At 41.5% G+C, this 18,443-nt stretch overlaps 1 protein-coding gene across 1 annotated transcript in view; it reads left to right on the top strand.

Moving 5' to 3' along the window:
* SLC44A5 (solute carrier family 44 member 5) overlaps window positions 1-9,183 on the top strand; it is a 70,541-nt gene extending 61,358 nt beyond the window's left edge. Inside the window, exons 20-22 of the mRNA XM_021404863.1 lie at window positions 1-89; window positions 710-794; window positions 4,149-9,183. Coding sequence (XP_021260538.1) covers window positions 1-89; window positions 710-794; window positions 4,149-4,261 — 287 coding nt within the window. The 3' untranslated portion in view covers window positions 4,262-9,183. The remainder of the gene's footprint in view (window positions 90-709; window positions 795-4,148) is intronic.

Here is an 18,443-nt window from a genome sequence, read left to right as displayed (position 1 = left end):
GTGTTCTTGCGTTCTTCTTCTTCACACAGAGAATACCAGTCTTTGCCCAGGAAGCACCAGCACTAAATTACTACTGGGTACCATTGTTGGTAAGGCAACCATCTAATCCCCTGAACATGGAAGGCGGTTTGAGGTGCTCAGATTAGTCAGGGCGTGTTCTGGTAACAGCTCCTGTCACGCTCTTCAGTGAGGAGTGATCTGTTACATTCTGCTCCTCTGGGTCCCTCAGACAGATGTCATGTTGCAGTAACTCTGCACCTTCCAAAAAAATAGATTATAGATCGTCTTTGCTCAGACTTTCCAAACAGCAAATGCTGATGGTGAAGCACCAATGTCATTGCAGACTTTTTCCCATTAGAAGCCACAATGTATCTCTTCTTGCTTCTGTAGCCCATGTAGACTCTGGAACAGCTGCAGGATGAGTGATTCTGTAGAATACTGTCTCAAAGGAGTTCAGAATGTTCTTGACATATATTCTCCATGGAGATTGAAATGGCTCCAGTTTGACAGCTGAAAAACTGGTGGCTACTGCATGCAGTGTCTTGAATGTGTAATCCCTTTCCACAGCATCAGTAGCATCTGATAGAATTAAGGAGATGCAATTAAATCCTCCAAAATTTGCTTAGCAGACTAGGCATGACTTGTGTTAACATTGCCACATTGGCATCAAACTAACATCTGGGGTTTCGTTGTGGTTTGTCTTTTGTAGACTGTCATTATTGGCTCCTACCTAGTGGCACACGGGTTCTTCAGTGTCTATGCAATGTGTGTTGATACACTTTTCCTCTGCTTTTGTAAGTACTGAGTTTTCTTTCATTAATACCTGCAAGTCACGGGAGGAGTGCAAAACCACATTGTCTGTTCCTTACAGAATTCTGATGACATGCTAGGAGATTGAGTGAGGAAAAGAGTTACTTTTGCTTTTCAGACTCACTCTTTGATGCATGCTTCAGTGCAGAAGTGTGTCAGTCTTACAGTAACAGAAGGGAGTTGCAGCTCATGTGGATATCTGGCTCTTCTTTTTCAGATGTTCTTTAACTGTTACTAACAGTTTGCTTCTGAGTGCTTTGCAAAGAGACCTCTTCAACAATACTTCAATCTTCCTATTAACAACTAAGCTATTTTTTGTATATAGGTAGTCTTTTTTAAAAAAAAAACAACTGAAGTATTGTGCTGAATTACCTTCAAATTTGTGTAGAATATGATTTGGAAAAGTGTCTATTCTTTGGACTCCCCAGTGGGAAACAGTCTGTAGTATACTCAAAGGAGCTCCTGTTCAGTTTTTCTATCTTTTTAATTTTTCACAAAATGAATCATTTGAAATCAAATTAGGATATGGTTATAAGAAGAGTATGTACTTATTACAGAACACATTCAATTTGCTGGGCTGACTGAGTTAAAGAAATAAACATACTGTTTTCTATGATGAAGTCATCTTGGTAGGTCCCGGTGAAAGCTGGCAAATTTTTAAATAATAAGGCAATACTGAAGTAGATATAGTCTTGGTCTATCACATACACAGTGGATCACTACAGCAGGATAAAGGTGGTGGTGCAATTCTTTTACAATAGTGTAAACTATTTCTTTCCTCTGAATCATGACCGTATTTAACACTCGCCTTCTTAACACTACTTCTCTAGGAACTAAAGTTAGGAGAGATTCTGGAGATACTGGGGTGCCAAACAATTACAGGAACAAAGTCAGTCAGAAACGTTTTTTGGCGTCTTCATATGCAGCTTTACTGCTATATAATGGAAAGAATGGCATTCTGTAGAGCAGCTGTACTTCACCTCTTATTTCTGGGGAAGATCGTAAGTGTCCCCATTGAAGGAAGCAAGTAATCGTGCTGTTTCTTTTCACTCAGTGAGGAAGGTACATTAATTGGACAGCAAGTGAGAAATCTGGAAGCTTGTCTGCCATCTGTGCAGCATATGGACAATTCTACTTGGGTGTTGCAATGATGATGCAGAAGACTGTGTTCGGGTGCTATACTGAGGCCTGAGCCTCAGTCTTAACTTGTCTTCCATATATTTGCACCAATGGCTGCATGTTCTCTGGAGCAATCAGACCCAAATTAGTCAGTTACTCCTGTGGGTTTAACACTGGTAGCTAAGCACTCCATGCAACTCTCTGTCGTCCTCAAGAGGACGAGGAGAAAATATGAGGAAAAACTAGTAGGTTGAGATAAGGACAGGGAGATCACTCACCAAGTATTGTCATGTGCAAAATGCACTCAGCATTAGGGAGGTTAATGTAATTTACTGCCTATTTATAACAGACTGGAGCAGTGAAAACACCTTCCTCCTCCCCCTCCTCAGCTCTGGCCAGAAGTGCATCCCTTTCAGAGCTGTATGGAGCTGGCTCTGCCATGGGGCAGCTGCTGGGCTCTCCTCACAGAGGCCACCAAAACCTTGCCATGTAAATCCAATACAGTCACCCAGTGCAGCAGTTAAAAGCATAATGAGTTTCTCTGAGAATTAAAGTAAAACTTAAGGAGTGGCTGTGCTCAGGTTCCAGTTCTCTGAAGTCAAATTCAGCACGGTAGTTCGAGGCCAGTACCGACAGAATTTGGGATATTTTTCAAAATCCATGCTGCGTTTTTCTGTACTCTTTGTTATAGAGAACAAGACTGGATTCTGAGTTTACTTTGTACTGTAATCTTATTTTTCAAGTCTTTATTTTCTAATATTAGAAAGACAATAAGATATTGATAATATTGATATTGCTCGCTGAATGCTGATGGAGACCAAACAGTGGATGTTGAGCACAGTGAGGCAGTGGGTTCAGGAGTGGCAATAGCTACTGGGTCGCCTCCGCTGGTGCAGATATTTGAGCACAGCATGCAGGCTGTTGTTCATCACTGGCAAAAATGCACAGCTCATGGTGGTGACTGTTGAAAAACAGTGTTTTGTAGCTGAGAATTTACTTTGTTACTGTGCTGTTTGTATCTGCTGTAGCTTCTGTGGAAACAAATAGGAGGCATTACTTTTGGAGCAACCTACTTTTAAGCAGTAACTTTGCAAAATTCTCAGGAAAACTAAGTCCACTTCCAAAATATGTGATTGACAAAATATACTCGGAGTTCCCTTCTTTTCTCATGAAGTTCCAGTATTGCTGATTATCGCTGTACAAATGAAAAATCTGTTTTATGTGTGAGATACTACCAGGCTAATGGAAAGCAATAGGGTGTTTTAAAAAGAGCTTATGGACACATTTAATATGTCCAAAGACACTTTGTCAATTTTAAGGGCACAAGTAGATATCCTTCTAACACTACTAATAATTGTCCAAGAAATAAGTTAAAATGAAAACTAACAGGTTTTCATTTTAATTTACTCCAGACACCTATAGTTAATTTATGTGCATGGTGTATACTGTCATGGAAATACATAATGATTTGCTTTCTCTGACATCTTTGGCCATTCCATACAGCTAGTGCTTTCTTTTTGGCTTTGCAGAAACAGCTGCCTGCCTTTGCAAGGCTGCAGTTGCAGTAACCCTGCTCCACCGCACGCTCTCTCCTAATTGCCTTTCACTGTGAAATTGTTCACCTGTCTGTGCAAGGCGTTAACTCTGGTCTGAACCCAGACCAGTGATGTATGCGCATCCTTCTGTAGCAAAAAAAGGAATGAACCTATCTCATTATTTTAAATCCACGTTCTGTTTTACTTCCCATGCTTCTATTTGGCGTTGGACAGCAGGAAATACTGTGGGATATTGTGCACTTACAGCACAAGCAGCAATAAAAAGGCCGGTTGAAAGAAGTGCTTAAACCCAAAGTTACCTCTGGGTCAGAATGTCAGGCTGCTTTAGAAAAAAAAGCGGCCACCAGTGTGGAGGCGTGAGCTCCTGAAAGCTCCCTGGCAGTGCCGAACCTATGAGATGGAGAAAGAAAGGATATATCACTGTCATTTCGGAATAGTTAGATGTGTGCCTCTGCTTTATGTAAAACAATGTCTGACTTTGAAAAAAAGAAGTTTGATGGTATCCTTCAGCAATTTAACAATTCTGCTACGTTCCAGTGAGAGTTTTTAAAACATTGATTCTTTTGTTCTCTCCCTTCTTCATCTCTCTCTCTCTCTCTCTCTTTCTTTCTCTCATGTGTGTGTTTGTGTACTGCTGTTTGCTACTTTGCTGTGCAAATTCAGGTGAAGACCTGGAAAGAAATGATGGATCTACAGCAAAACCCTACTTCATGTCAGCTAGCCTTCATCGAATTCTAGGGAAGAAGGAGCTAAGCCCTAAGAAGGCAGTAGGATAACATGCAATAAACCTCAACATCAAAACAGTGTCACTTTTAAGCAAAACGTGTATAAATTAGGCACAAGTAAATACTGTAAATGATGCTTCTGGTTAATGGGTGATTCTTATTTCCTTTTGCTTAAATCTTTTAAAAAATCAGCAACATTGATAATGTTTTACTAGTTTAAAAGCTTAAGCTAACAGCTGTGAAACAAGGCCACATTTTAGTCTATAGAGTGCCTATGGAAAGAAAAATGTAAATTTGAAGCTTTTGTAAGTCTATAATAATGTTTTAATAACTTTTGTAATACAAGTTGCTGCCTTAGATGACAGCAGTTTTGATAACATTTCTTTTTATAAATGTATATTTGTAAAAGATATTCAGGCAATTTTTTGAAAGCACTACGTGTAACCTAATTAGCCATAAAAAGATAGTTTGGGAGTCTCTAGTTAACCAGAGATGCTACTAAATTTGTAAATATGGTGCTATGATTGTATTTTTTGTACATGCTGGTTGTCAGCTATTTAAACTGTGATTATACATGCATTAATGATTCCCTACACTGAAAATGTAATAACATTTTAATCACGTTGGCAACTGTGTGTTCGAAGAAATGATGGTACCCTGTAGTCCTGAGGAAGGCAATCAGAAAAGACTGCTCTGTCTTCTGTTGGTACTGCTTAAAGTGAAGTTTTCTTTGAGTTGTGCTTAAAAGACGATATAATTGAGACAGGATCCTATGGTGCTTAAAAAAGTGATTTGTGGTTCGCGCAAACGAAGTTTTGTCTGGTCCAAGGTGGCAAATATATATCACTTTCTGGCTGATGCGTAAAAGGCAGATGCTTGTGTTAATGTCCTGTCTTTAATGAGTCTCTGTGTTCTGCATTATGAGGAAGTGGAGCTGTGCTGAAAGGAAAAGAAAATGCAGTATTTTGTTTTCCTTGGAAGAAAATCTTGGCTGTATATGTACACAAAGATCTCCATTGTGCCTGCTTAGTTCAGAAAGGCCTCTGCGTGGGTACCACAATGGCCGTGTGGGTTCTGAGAGCCCAGGAGTGTTCTGTCTACTGTTCTCTGGTCTCTCAGAGGCTTATGCAGTAAGATACAAAGATAAGACATTGAACTCCAGTCTCCTCATGATGGAGCATTAATTAACTACTGAAAGAAGCTCCAGAAGATTTGGTGTCCTCTTTGATTATTAAGATTATTGGGTCTTAGAAAAAAACATATATATTGATAAAAAGTATATTAACATTCTGTTCAGGTTTATGAGCCTCCCTTTAGTGGAACTGGGGTCAGTTAAAGCTCTGCTCATAGAAAATATCTCATACTCTAGCTACAGAGTACATTCCAAGTTTGTTACTGCCATGAGCTGAACTAAAAAGGTTTTAATGCATTAGTCTCGTAACTGCCCAAGGACCCAGCTACACTGAGGCATGCCCCTGGTTTCCATGGATTCCACAGTACTAAATAGGGGTATTCCCTTACCCGCTCTCCAGAGCTGGCATGTGACATAGCTCTTCTAAATCCATGGCAAGAGTTCAGCTGCTGGAAATACTTTTCTAGCTGCAAAGAGCCTCTTGCTATCACAAAGAGGCAAATTCTTTTCCGAATGATCTGAATTCTAATTTCTGGGGAAAATTTACTGACAATACGTATTCCAAAGTGATTTTTGCTCCTGACTTATGGCTTCGGCTTGTGATCGTTTGAATCACAGCAATGTCTTTCTGTGACTGTCTTTTGTGCAATAGATCTGGGGTTAAGTTAACACACGAGTGTTACCACCCATCTGCTTTAAGTCTTGGGCGTGACAGGATCGTGAAGTCCTGTGGATAGAGGTACAAGTGGCAGGATGCTTCTATGAGTTCTCTGATCCAGCAGGCACCATAGCTCTTCCCCCGAAGCATAAACGAGTGGTTCAGTTTTGGACTTAAATAATTTAAAATAATGGCGTACTGTCTCCAGCTGAACTAGTGACTGTGGGCACCTTCAGTTTTTGAGAACCTCACTTGAGATATTATAAACTTGACTTACAGAAAGGGCTGAGAAACATAGCTTCTGAAAACTGACTTATGGTTTTTGTCTTCATCATCTTTCCTTTCTCATCATGTGTGGCAATGAATATTGAAACCCCCTATTACTCTGATGTCATCTGAGAATTAAGCCACTAATATTGTACGCATATGTCACCGTTACTAGAAAACTCACTTGTCTGTGGTTACGGTCCGTGCTCTGGTTATTATCATCTTTTAACTACCATGTAAATTAGTTTGCAGCTAAAGAAACTGCATTAAGTAATCTATATTTCGCTACTGGACCCCAGCATCTTTCTGGGATCTCAACTGAAAAAGCTTATTTCTGAATACAGTGTGCTTTTTTTATCATATGAATGTAACCATAGAGTTTATTAGGAACAAAATGTAACAGAGTAGTATACAGTTATTTGATTAGAGGACTTTTGTAACAAACCTATGCATTTACTAAAGGAATTTCTAAAAGTGAAAGTTTTAAATTGCATTATTATTTATATACAGTAAATATATAAAAATGTGTATAAATCACTCCACTCACTATTTTGTGAAAATAAATTATTTAGAATGTAAGTGATCATCATTTCTGAGAAGAAAATTTAAAAGCCATTTTCTTTACAATATAACTAAGAGAACTGTGAAAAGACAAAGCAATACCATATGAATTTTGTGATCAGTGAAGTGAATAAATTAATAAGCATTTAATAGTAAAATTGGCTTAAAAAAACTACTATTAATGAAATAAGTAGACATTATTGCAAGTATTTACTTGGAAAAAATTCACTTTAAAGTTTTAAGGCTTATGATAATGGTCCCTGACTAGTCCTGTGGACCAGCGTCCGAAGATTTATACCACAGGGACTAGTGGCAACATCTGTGGATTTGGACATCTACCTTGTTGCTTGGTTTAGTATAACATTTAAAGTGCCATTCTTTGCTTTAGAGTGGAATGTGCGGTTCAGTGTAACACAGTAAAATGTTACATTTTCTTTGATCCGAAGCCAAGAGGAGTCGGTGATAAAATTTCCACTATTTCCATGGAGCACGGGGCAGCCCTGCGTAGCACCAGCCCACAGGTTGCTCTGCTTCATCAGTATGGGACGGACTGGTAGGAACTGGAAGCCCAGGAGCTTGTCATGGTGCTGTTGTGTGTGAGGGGCTCAGCAGGTGCTGGTGGGATTTCTGCGGTCCTGCCCAGCCCCGGGCTGTACATTTCTCTGGCTAGTGGAAGAGCTGGAGAGAAAAGATGGCTCTGAAGAAAGGCCCTTTTATGTGCATAAGGCTTCCGTGGAAGATCTTGAACAAGCAGAATGTAGAAACTAAGCGATACTAAAAAATAACCAGTATCGTATCTGTGCAATGATGCTTGCTTTAGCTCTGGTTTAATTCAGTGTGTCTCCCTTTGATATATTAACGGATGGCTTTTATTTGCATGTCTTATACCAAAGTTTTAATGTCAAGCCTTCAAATTTTGTAAAGAAAACAAATGAGGAAGCAACCTCCTCCCCACCCACCCAAAAAAAAAAAAGAAAGAAAGAAAAAGAAGAGTGAAATGAGATTATTTTCCTTACTGAGATTTTTTTCCAAGTAGTATTCAGCAGTTGGTAATTGTGAATTGAGTGCTGTAAGGATGCTGAGTAGTCCTTAAACATTCATATTTGAACATATGAAGTATTTTGCTATTGCACATTCTGCAGTAGGCTGGTAAGATGAGCTGGCAGGCACAACGTCACGCTTGTCCTGGGAGATGTCAGTAAGTGTTCTAAGCTGGGTTGTCATAGAAGTGACTGTAGGAGAAGGCTGTCTTCTGTAATGTGGAACGTCCCTTCCACCAATCGCTGGTTGCTCAGCCTGGACACCTGCGTCCTCTGACAAAGTGCCTTACCTGGCTGTTGTTTTACCTGACTTGTATCTTGAAGTTTATTCGCATCACATCAATGACACAGCAGAAAAGGCTAGCTAGGAAAAACAATGCTCTCTTTATTCAAAATTAACTGGTACAAGGTTTAATTGTAGAAAAAAATGTCAGATGTATTTAAATTGCATAATGCAACATGCACAATTTCCCTGTTGCTGTTGCCAGATCATGAAAGGATGCTGTTTGGCCCAGGAGAGAACGCGTGACAATTGTGGTGTTGCAAATATTTAAATAAAAATGATGTAAGAGCGTTCAATTTTTAGTAGTAGACTTTTTTTTATACCTTTGATTTATGGGAGAGTGGACTTCCAAGTGTGGCCAGTTCTGCTTTCCGTTACGGTGTCCGCATGCATTGTACCTGTATGACTGCAGGGAGAACTGGGCCACTGCTACTTAAAATAAAAACAGCTAGGAAATGAATATGGTTCTACTGCAATGTGTATGTTTGTTGCTCACGAGCATAAAGTTCATTCTCCATTTTAAGACTGATAGTTTGCTATTCTGGAAGTGTTTTATAAATTATTCTAAATTTTTTATCTTTTGATACAGGTGATGATTTTTGAGGTAATAAGTAATTTGTACTGCGCTGTAATCAAATTAGAAATAAAACTGTTTCTTCATGTTTAATTAATACTAATAGTACTAATATTACAATTGTCTGTTACGTTATATTACAGAAAGCCTGCGGGCGTTTGTCCCACATAACGAGGTGTAAAATCGCAGAAAGGCTCTCTGAGGTTTAAGAAATGGAAATTGTCTGTTTCAATAGTTAATGTGATTGTTGAAGGTATATTATTATCGTGCCAAAACCAAATTAACATGAGCACATGGCAGTTTGAGCTCTAAAACCTGTTTGCTTCTGCTATGCAGAAATAGGAACGTATTGTTTAAGTACCTTTGGTAACTAAAGCGTTTAATATTTAATTTTGTTGTTGCCCACTGTTTTACAGCTCTTGGGGATTGTTCTAATAAAGATTTGGATACAAAGCAGAGTGTGCGTGTTTGTGCCAAGTGCTGTTCAAGGCCCTGCGCCTCGGCCCCGGCTCCGCGCTCCGCGGTCGGGCCCGGACGGAAGCGGCGGGAGCCAGGCGCTCCGCGTGGGCCGGGCTCGGCCGCGCCATCGCGGTGTGGTGCCGGCGGGGAGCGCTGTGCCGCGCGGCCTCTGTGAGGCGCGGGGAGGCCGCGCGCTGCTGCTCCTTAACGCCCGGGAATTCCTCGCGCTGTGATAAAGGCCCGGGAATTGTCTGTGGTGTTAGGGATTTGTGTATCCTGAGCTGCGAATTAATAGAACGTGGCTTTTTAGTTAGGCCTGTTCTGAAATCTTGTTTTATCAGATGAGTTGTAGTTTAAATCGGCCAAAGTCAAACCCTGTACTTTGTGAAAACCAAAAAGAGATTTCCTCCAGACTCGCCAAAAGTCGTACTTTCCTCCCGTCCTTTTTAGAACTTTTATCACGTCCTGCAGGTTGCGATAGCCCTTGGCTTGTGCAGGACATGCTGCTGGAGGGGCTCGGCACAGGTGCCACTGCACAGAAACTGTTCCAGTTTCTGAACTGGCTCTTTACCACAAGCAGAGGAAAAGGAATAGTACTGCTGCCTGCAGTGCATTTTTTTCTGGTTGACAGGAGAAATTAAAATAATAATTTCTTTGAAAAACATGCAAAAGCGTTTCAGAGGTGAGGATGAATTTCAGCAGAGGTGGCTCAGCAGCACTGGAGCTGTTGTGTGGAGGCAGGACAGAGGCAGAATTCGAGCTTGGGGTTAACAGCCAAGGCATGGCTGCTGAGCGGTGCTATGCATTTGAGGATGCTCTGGCCTTGAGCTGTCGGCACAATGAAACCATGCAATAGAATGTTTGAGTTAACACAAAGAAGATACGATGCTTACAGGTACAGGCAGCTGGGTTTTGCTGTCTCCTTGTGCAGAGCGGTTGTGTGCTGGCAGGAGACATTCATCTTTGCAACTGAGCGAGCGCAGCCGTCCGTCTTGGACATGGTGACTGAACAGCAAATGGATGCATGTGGATTCATAGGGTATAGAGGAAGCTTTCATTTCAGAGTTGCAACGTATATCATTTAAAGCTACATGTTCAGTGTATTAGGGCTTGCACTAAGTGATACAATTGCGTGGAGAGAGGTAAATGGTGTCAGTTCTGATGGGGCTGTTGGTGAGTTTGTGTTGCACAGTCCTCTTGCCAGCCAGAGGCTGTGGTAGGTGAGCAGTGCTGCTGCTATGGCACAGCCTGCGGCAGTTCTGCCCTGCTCTGCTCTGCGATTCTCAAATGGAAAGAGTAGAATGAAAGTGGTCACAAGGCAAATGCGTACGGAGAAGAGTGAATCTGCCCCATAGGTTTGGATGTGGTCAAGTTCAGTTCCAGCTATACAATACCAGATGAACTCTAAAAGTCATCTTCAAAAGGACACTGATGTTTCCTGACCCTTGTTTAACAACTGGGCTGACGTGGGCAGGGGAGAGAGCCCTGCAGGAAAGGATGACCTCGCCACTGCTCATAAGAGCAAAGGACACTGTTGCTTTACAGTAAGTCTTCATGAAAATGTGCTTATTTTTTGATAATATTTTATCAGATACAAATTAGTGTGTTAAAGCCACACTACCATTCTCTGAGTTCAGGCGATGATGTATAGCCTTGCAGAACATATCAGTGTACTCAGCTGCCAAAAGGTGCGCTTGTGGTATAAACATTATTGTAAGGGGATGATGGAGAAGGGAGGACTTCTACTACGTGCCTCATATGTACAGAGTTACTTTAATTAAATTTGCTTTAACTACATCAATATCTCCTTTTAACATACATCATCTGTTGGAACGAAATATATATATAGTCCTTCAGAAAATGCTAGGCTTACTGACAAAATTGTCTGTTGCCTCCTTTAAAATGTGTTTTCAGACTGACGTGTTTTATATCTCACAGGCTTTCCTTTCATTCGCACTACCTTTAAATCTACCAATGGCTGCAGGCCATAGAAACTTTAACCTATATCCAGATGAGTTCAAAATGCAGCTTGGTTTTCTGGAGCGTACCAGGATTCAAATCACCACTCTTTTCCAGGGATCGTATTTCTTTTGCTAAGTTTATGGTTATTCTTTCCAGCTGCTGCCTCCCAAGGGAAGCTTCACACTATGCAGGCTTGGGGTGCCAACTGGTAACCTGCATTGCCACTGGATGGGACACAGCATGGCTTCTTGGTTTCAGGCAGTAATGTCCTGCTGGGGGAATTGCAGAGCTCTGCTCGGGGCACTCCAGCCCTGGCTCCTGCACAGGGAAATAGGAGGAGAAGGCTCCTGGCTGCCCTCCTTGCTGCAGGCACGGTGCATCCTGACTGTGCCGCAATTGCACTGAGTGGAGTGGTGATGCAGCCAGGAGGAATGGCCCAAAGTGACTGAAATTTCTGCTGAAGAAGGAAATGATGCCATAACTGACTTGCTATAGCAAAACAGACTCTGGCCATAAACATGGGATCAAAATGCTTCTGCCCTTTGTCTTGGCCAGTGTTTGATGTGTACCACCTGTGATGTCTTTGCAATTTGACTTTGCAGATGAACATTGCTGTTGGAGTGTTCTCTTGTAAGACCTGGCTTGCTGCTGCAAATCCACACAGCTGCAGATGGCTTGGAAAGGAAGGGTCTGTTTTATACAGTGCTTCATAATGTAGTTTCTGGTTGCCATCATTTTCAACACATCTGACCAATTCAATTTCCTGTGTTGAATCAACTTTCATTTCATCGAGTCCCAAATTCTCATTTTTCTTGCTTTGGCTATGCTCTGTGGGTGATCTATTTTAATTTTGCAGTCTTAAAGAGCCCAGGTTTGCTATCTGGAAAATAATCCAAGTAGTCTCAAGAGAAAGTTGTATATTTAATGTGCTTCAAATGATAATTTTAAAAAGAATTTTTTTTTGTAGTTTGTTTTTGTTTCACTTCTTTCTTTTAAACCTCGCAAGCTTCATAGCTCGTACTGGTGTGTTTAAGCTCACAAATCTTCTGTTTTGTGAGAATGCTAACCATGGTCCAAAACAGGTTAACAGCTTGTAATATAATTCTCAGCTGTATAGGTTCTGGGTCATAGGAGCTTAGAAAAGTAGATATGTGTGAGTTTAATATTACTGGGTTGTGGCATCCAGAAGTGGCAGTGCTTTCTGAACTAAGGACAAGAAACTGATAACTGCATGTTTGTGCATACCACATGGAGTATGTCTTAGTATTGCAGTTCTCTGCCAAGAAGGCTATACAGCTTCCTGCAGAAGACGTATTGAAGATCAAAGTGTATACTGAAAGGTAAGGTTTCTACAGATTTGATTATACGTATCATAGGTCCCCCCCCCCCCTTTTTTTTTTTACTTAAAATCACATTTCGGGAGAGACGAATGAACTTTCCACTAAAACGTAAAGAAGGGAAATTAGCGCCATGAAATAAAGTGCTATTGGAAACCTCATGGAATGTGTTGTTCAATGGAAACAAAACCAGTTGTGAGGAGCAGTTTTGTGCTGGAATTGTGCATATTCTTGACATGCAAAAACTGGGTCTGCTCCATCTAAATGTGTCTCAGTTTTTGCATTGCACAGCTCTGCTTTCACCGACCTTTAAAGTAAACTGTGTGGTGGGATCTGTCTCTGAGTTCCTTAGGTGGGCTTTGTAGAACCTACTCTGCAAGCAGCTCTCTTGCAAGATGATATAATTTAATCCTAGTTTTAAGATAGAGCTATGCATCTGCTTTTGTCCTACCCTGCTTTTTCATACCATCTCTGCTGCAGTTTCTGTGCATGTGAACATATGTGCTTTCCTTCCCCAGTGTGCATTTGCATAAGAAAAGCTGCAAATGCTTACCAGAGTTTTGAGAACTTTCAGTGGCACGGTTGTAGTAACAGGTTGTTATTTCTGAACAAATAAAGTGCCGGTGGCGGTGTTACTGTAAGGGAATAAAGCTGCAGTCATTGCAGTGCTGGTGGTGCTAAAGTTGGAGTGGGGGAGAGTCACCAGTGGGAGCAGAGAGAAACAGAAATTCTCTGCAAGGAGATAGCTTGCAGCTTTGTGGGCTCCTGTGTTCGGAATCACTCACCTCTCACACAGCATTTAACATATGAGTTCAAAGTCTATGTGGTCCACTAACTATGCATGTGTAATTCCAGTGCCCCTCAGGCCTTGTCTGGTGCTGCTTTAGCATCATATAACCTGTATTTCCAAACAGAGTTTATTTAAATAAGAGGTTACTTTTGTTTGTGATCACATGAAGTTAGAGCTAATTTGTTCTCATCTGTAAGAAGTTCTTACTCAAAAGCATTTAACTGGAAAAGCATATGTCTGACAAAGTACTGCTATGCATTTGCTTATTAAATGTCCCTGCTTTGTCTATGTCCCTGTTTGTAAGAGGACCATTTTCACCAACTAATGAACCAGTGTTCTCTCTGGTCCTCCTTTTGTTGTCAAGGTATTTTTAAAAGAACTCCTTATTGTCCCTCAAAATTGCACTATTTTGGCCACTCAGAAGTTGAGATAAAAATTACTAAGAAATGATAAATAATAGCAATGATAAAATGGCCAGCCAGTACCTGAGCAGTGGCTGCCCCATCTGGTCATCTCCCCACAGTTTTGTAGTTTATGCATGATGTCATGTAGAGAAAATGCTAAGTCACAGCCTGAAGCAGTGCTTGACCTGGTGGGAAGACAGGGCCAACCCAGAGGAGCTCAGGTGCATGCAATGCAGTGCACCTGGGAACCACCCCTTCCCAGACCTCATTTAAGGGTTGGCAGTGAAGGTAAGGGTATCTCACTGGAGATCCCTGCCTACCTGAGGCCTTCTGAAGTTGAGCAGCTTCTTTCCTTTGTTTCTGTGTCTACAGCTGCTGCACTTGGGCTTATACTCACTTGCTACAGCCTAGGACTTTGCCACCATAGGACCTAGTCTACCTAGGACCTTGCTGTGCTTTCCATTGTGTTTTAGTGTTGCACTTGGTGAGCCAGGCAGGAACTTATTGAGAATGGACTTAAAAAAAAATTAATAAATAACGGTGCATTGGATGGTCACTGGGACCCCTAATACACTGAAAGAGGAACTCCTGGGGAAAGCTCTGGGATTCTTGTGTTCACCGTGGCTGAGTGCTGCTTGGATTATTGAAGAATGGGGGCCTGTAAGGGATAATGGTTCCATTATTAAATCCCCTTCAAAAATGGCTGACTTTTTGAATAAATTAGGACAAACTTTTTTGAGAAAGGAGGAAAAATGTAGTAGCAGCGTCTGAAGTAGCATGGCTGCTGCTACTAACTAGTAATGCTTATCGTTCCTCTGAGGAGGAATTGAAAGTTGAAAACAAGCTGTTAAAAGCCTGTATTAGACAACTGGAAAACAAAATTACATTTTTGATGGGGCAAACTGCTTCACTTTCAAATTGAACTTCTCTGAAATTAAGACCCATACTATTAGAAGGGGAAAAGGACTTAGCAGGAGCCTTGGATCCTAGTTGAATCCAAGAACAAAAAGAAAGCCAAGCAGACTAAAATCAAACTAGAGGATCTGGGAACCTAGCTACAGTGCTGGGCAGAAGAAAACAATATTGAGTGGCGATTCCACATGCCATGTAATCCGATGGGGGCAGGCCTTATTGAATGCTACAATGGTATTCTTAAGGCTGCCCTGAAGATAAACTCTCAGTCCCTGCAGGGATGGACAAAGAGATTCTACAAAACCCTGTGGGTCCTGAATGAAAGGCCTAGAGACAGCAGACCCAGTGCCCTGAAGATGCTACGGACGCCCATATTAGTACCAAATTACAGGCACCAATAGTCAAGTAAGTCCCCAAACTGGCAATGAAAATAATCTTCTGCTCCCTGCCCCTGAAAAACTAGAACCCAGTTCCGATAAAATAGAATGGTCTTGGAAGGTGCAAGTAGGACTAAAGTGGTGTGGCATACTTGCACCTTGAGGGAGATTATTGGAGGTTGGGGGATGGGTAATCCACCTGGTAATAGGTACATGGCCTGCTGATACTGTGGTCAGCACTCTGGTTTACATCACTAAGGGGACTTTAATCATGTCCCTATGGCCAATCTGGACCACCCCTTTGGTACCAGTTATGCAACCTCAAATATTGGGCCAAAGGGTGTGGTACAGACGGCCAGGACATGCCCCACTGCAAGCTGGAGTGTTGACCCAGGACAGGAACATGTGCTGTATCTTGCTGTGGAGGGTGGACCTACCCCTTCTGGTACCTCTGAAACACCTGTGCTATTCCCTGTGAGTCTCTTTGAGTCCACAGGATCACCTGGAGGAGCAACATGACATCAAGATGCTCCAGTGCCACTGTAAGATCAGTCAGTGTGACACCTGGTGGTGGACTATGTGGGACTGATGGAATGTAAGCTAATCCTTCCCTGGTCCAAGCGACTATGTGCCTTCAGAAGAACCACTGACTACTGGCTGACAAAGGAACATGAACTTCAGCCATGAACCAATCATCAGTTGTATTATAATCGGTCAGTCGACACCGCGACAAGAAACTGTACAAAGCATTGCAGTGTACTGGATCACCATAACGGAAAGGGCTTACCTTCAACCTGCTCAATCATTGGTTCATGCTGTGAAGGAGAGTAGTGTAGCAGAAATGCTAAGTCATGGCTTGAGCCAGTGATTGAGCACCTGGTAGAAAGGCCGGGCCAACCTAGGGGAACTCAGCTGCATGCAATTCTTCTTAAAGGTTTATTGGCAAAGGTAAAAGTGAAGGAGAGCATGCTGTGGGAGAGGATGCACAGCTGTAACAGACAACTTTGGTGTATCCCAGGAAGATCTTATGCATTCAACAAGCTCCTCTGCTAAGACATTCTTCATGGGTTCTTGTTGTTTGTTTGCTTTTTCCTGGCATCACTTTCATAAAAGATCACATTTAAAGCCATCTGATTCTGAGAGTTTAAGCTTGCCTAAATCAGGATGAAGAGTGGAATACAAAATCACCATTTCTAAAGAGAGGGAGAAGGACTAAGTGTTGATGAGGGACCAGGTGGGGATAATGATGGATGCCAGGACGAGAGTGAATGCAGATGAGAACTAAGAATTATTTTTCTCTTAGAGAACACTTGTGATGAGCCATTTATTTAAAATAAATGAAACATTTGAGAGGGGTCATTTTGTTGTATGTGGAAGAACTAAGAATGACTCATTAAGTCTTTAATTTCGGTTTATACAGCATATCAGTCTGTAAAGAATGCGTTTTCCCACATGAGATGAAAAATAGCTATCATACATTTGTATTGCAGTTATTACTACCAGACTCATAGGAAAAAATCAGTAGACAATCTTAAAGTAATGGCTGGTCTTATAACAAATGTACACCTCCAGAGTTTGAAATTATGCTGTTTCAAGTAATATAATCCTAAACATACTTTTTTTTTCTTTTTTTTTTTTTTAAGTGGTTGAAGAAAGCACAAGTATTCCTGTATTTTTTAGACTCTGGATAGAGGGGCTGCATTAATGTTACTATTAAGTACCTTTGCTAGTAATGTGTGAAGCACCCCAACTGTCAGTACTGGATAATATCTTAATTCCCAATTTGAACAATGGGGGTAGAGTGCCCCCTCAGTAAGTTGGCAGACAACATAGAAGTGGAGGAATGGCTGACCTACGAGAGGAGTGGTGCTGCCATCCAGAGGGACCTTGAGAGGCTGAAGAGGTTGGCTGTCAAGAATTGCATGCAGCTCAACTCGGAAAAGTGCAAAGTTTCTACGCTTGGGGAGGAACAACTCCAGGATGTGCTGTGGGCTAATCAGCTGGAAAGCAGATTAGCAGAAATGGACCTGGGGGTCATGGTGGACACCAGGCTGCACATGAGCCAGTGTGCCCTTACTGCTAAGGCTAACTCAACTCTTGGTTGCATTAGGCAAAGTGTCACTAGCAGGTCAAGAGAGACGATCCTGCCGCTCTACTCTGTTGAGGCTGCACCCAGAATATTCTGGACTTTTTAGAGTCTTCCTCCTTCACACCTTCAAGAGACATCTGGACGTGGTCCTGGGCAACTTATTCTGGGCACATGAGCAAGGGGGTGAAGGTGAGCTCAGAGATCTCTTCCAATCTCAAGCAGGCTGTTTCTGTGAAGGTCACGCTCTGAAACTGATGTTAGAATTGCATTCCATTGCCATGTACTAAAGCCTGTTGTAAGTACACAGTGGTGCAGTGGATACTCACAGCAGTAGCTTGCTCTCTGATAGTCTACTCAAGAACATGTTCAAGACAGTTAACAGTTTTGAGTAACTGTTAGTTGTATTTTTATCAACAAAAGCAAGATCTCTAGCATCTTTCAATCTAAATGGTTTTTGGGTAGCCTGGATCTGCTACGCTTTGTACTGGGACCACTGAGCTAGACAGAGACCTTTACAAATTATTAGTTCTTATTTTTGAGAGACCCCCCCATGTCTATAGCTCAGGGAATGGGCAGAAGAAAGCCAGGAAATTCAACAATGCAGTTTAATTCCCGTCCAATTATTTTATTTGAGAATTTTAAAATATTAACCAGATTGACAATAACAAGAATACAAACAACAAGACTGTCAAATCAGCCCAACTTCCTTTTAGCAAGGGTAACAGCTGTGGGGGTGGTCAAGATGCTGTACATGTCACATTCTGACAAAAGCAAGATATGGAAATAACCTAGGATAGAAGAGTTGGAAAGTAAATACTTGCAAGCAGTTGGGGTGATTCCTTCTCCTATTCAAAAAAAAAAAAAAAAAAAAAGCCATTACAGAAGAATCAGGTTCTAGTCAGTATTTTAGTTCGTTACCTGGATGACAACATAAAAAGAATCTCACTGAATTTTCTCACAACAGAGAACAGACAACACTGGGGAGCTCAGAACTGGGATTCAGAATGACTGATAACTTTGACAAGTAGTGCAAAAAAAGCAAAGTGAAATTCAGTGTGTTAAAATACAAGCTGCTTACCTAGGCTGCAGTAATCTGTGGAAGCAAGAGAGCAGCCAAAAATGAAAAGTGAATTGTGGTGTTATTAGAAGAAAAGCAGTCATCACCCTGGAGCACACAGCCATGGACAGCTTACGTGCTCTACTCTTCCAGCTTAGCATCATTAAGGGCTTCACTAAAACTGAGTTTTGTGCTTCAAGAAGATGGACAAAGAATAAAGCACCAAAACAAGCAGACACCTCACAAATACATGGTGTGAAAAAACACCTCAGTGAATCAGTTTTGTTTGGCAGAGAAGGGAAATTTTTGTTTTGGTGTAGGGTTTTTTTTT

Source organism: Numida meleagris, chromosome 7 (assembly GCF_002078875.1).
Source record: "Numida meleagris isolate 19003 breed g44 Domestic line chromosome 7, NumMel1.0, whole genome shotgun sequence".
Taxonomy (NCBI): Eukaryota; Metazoa; Chordata; class Aves; order Galliformes; family Numididae; genus Numida; species Numida meleagris.
This window is presented reverse-complemented; position numbering and strand designations above follow the sequence as displayed.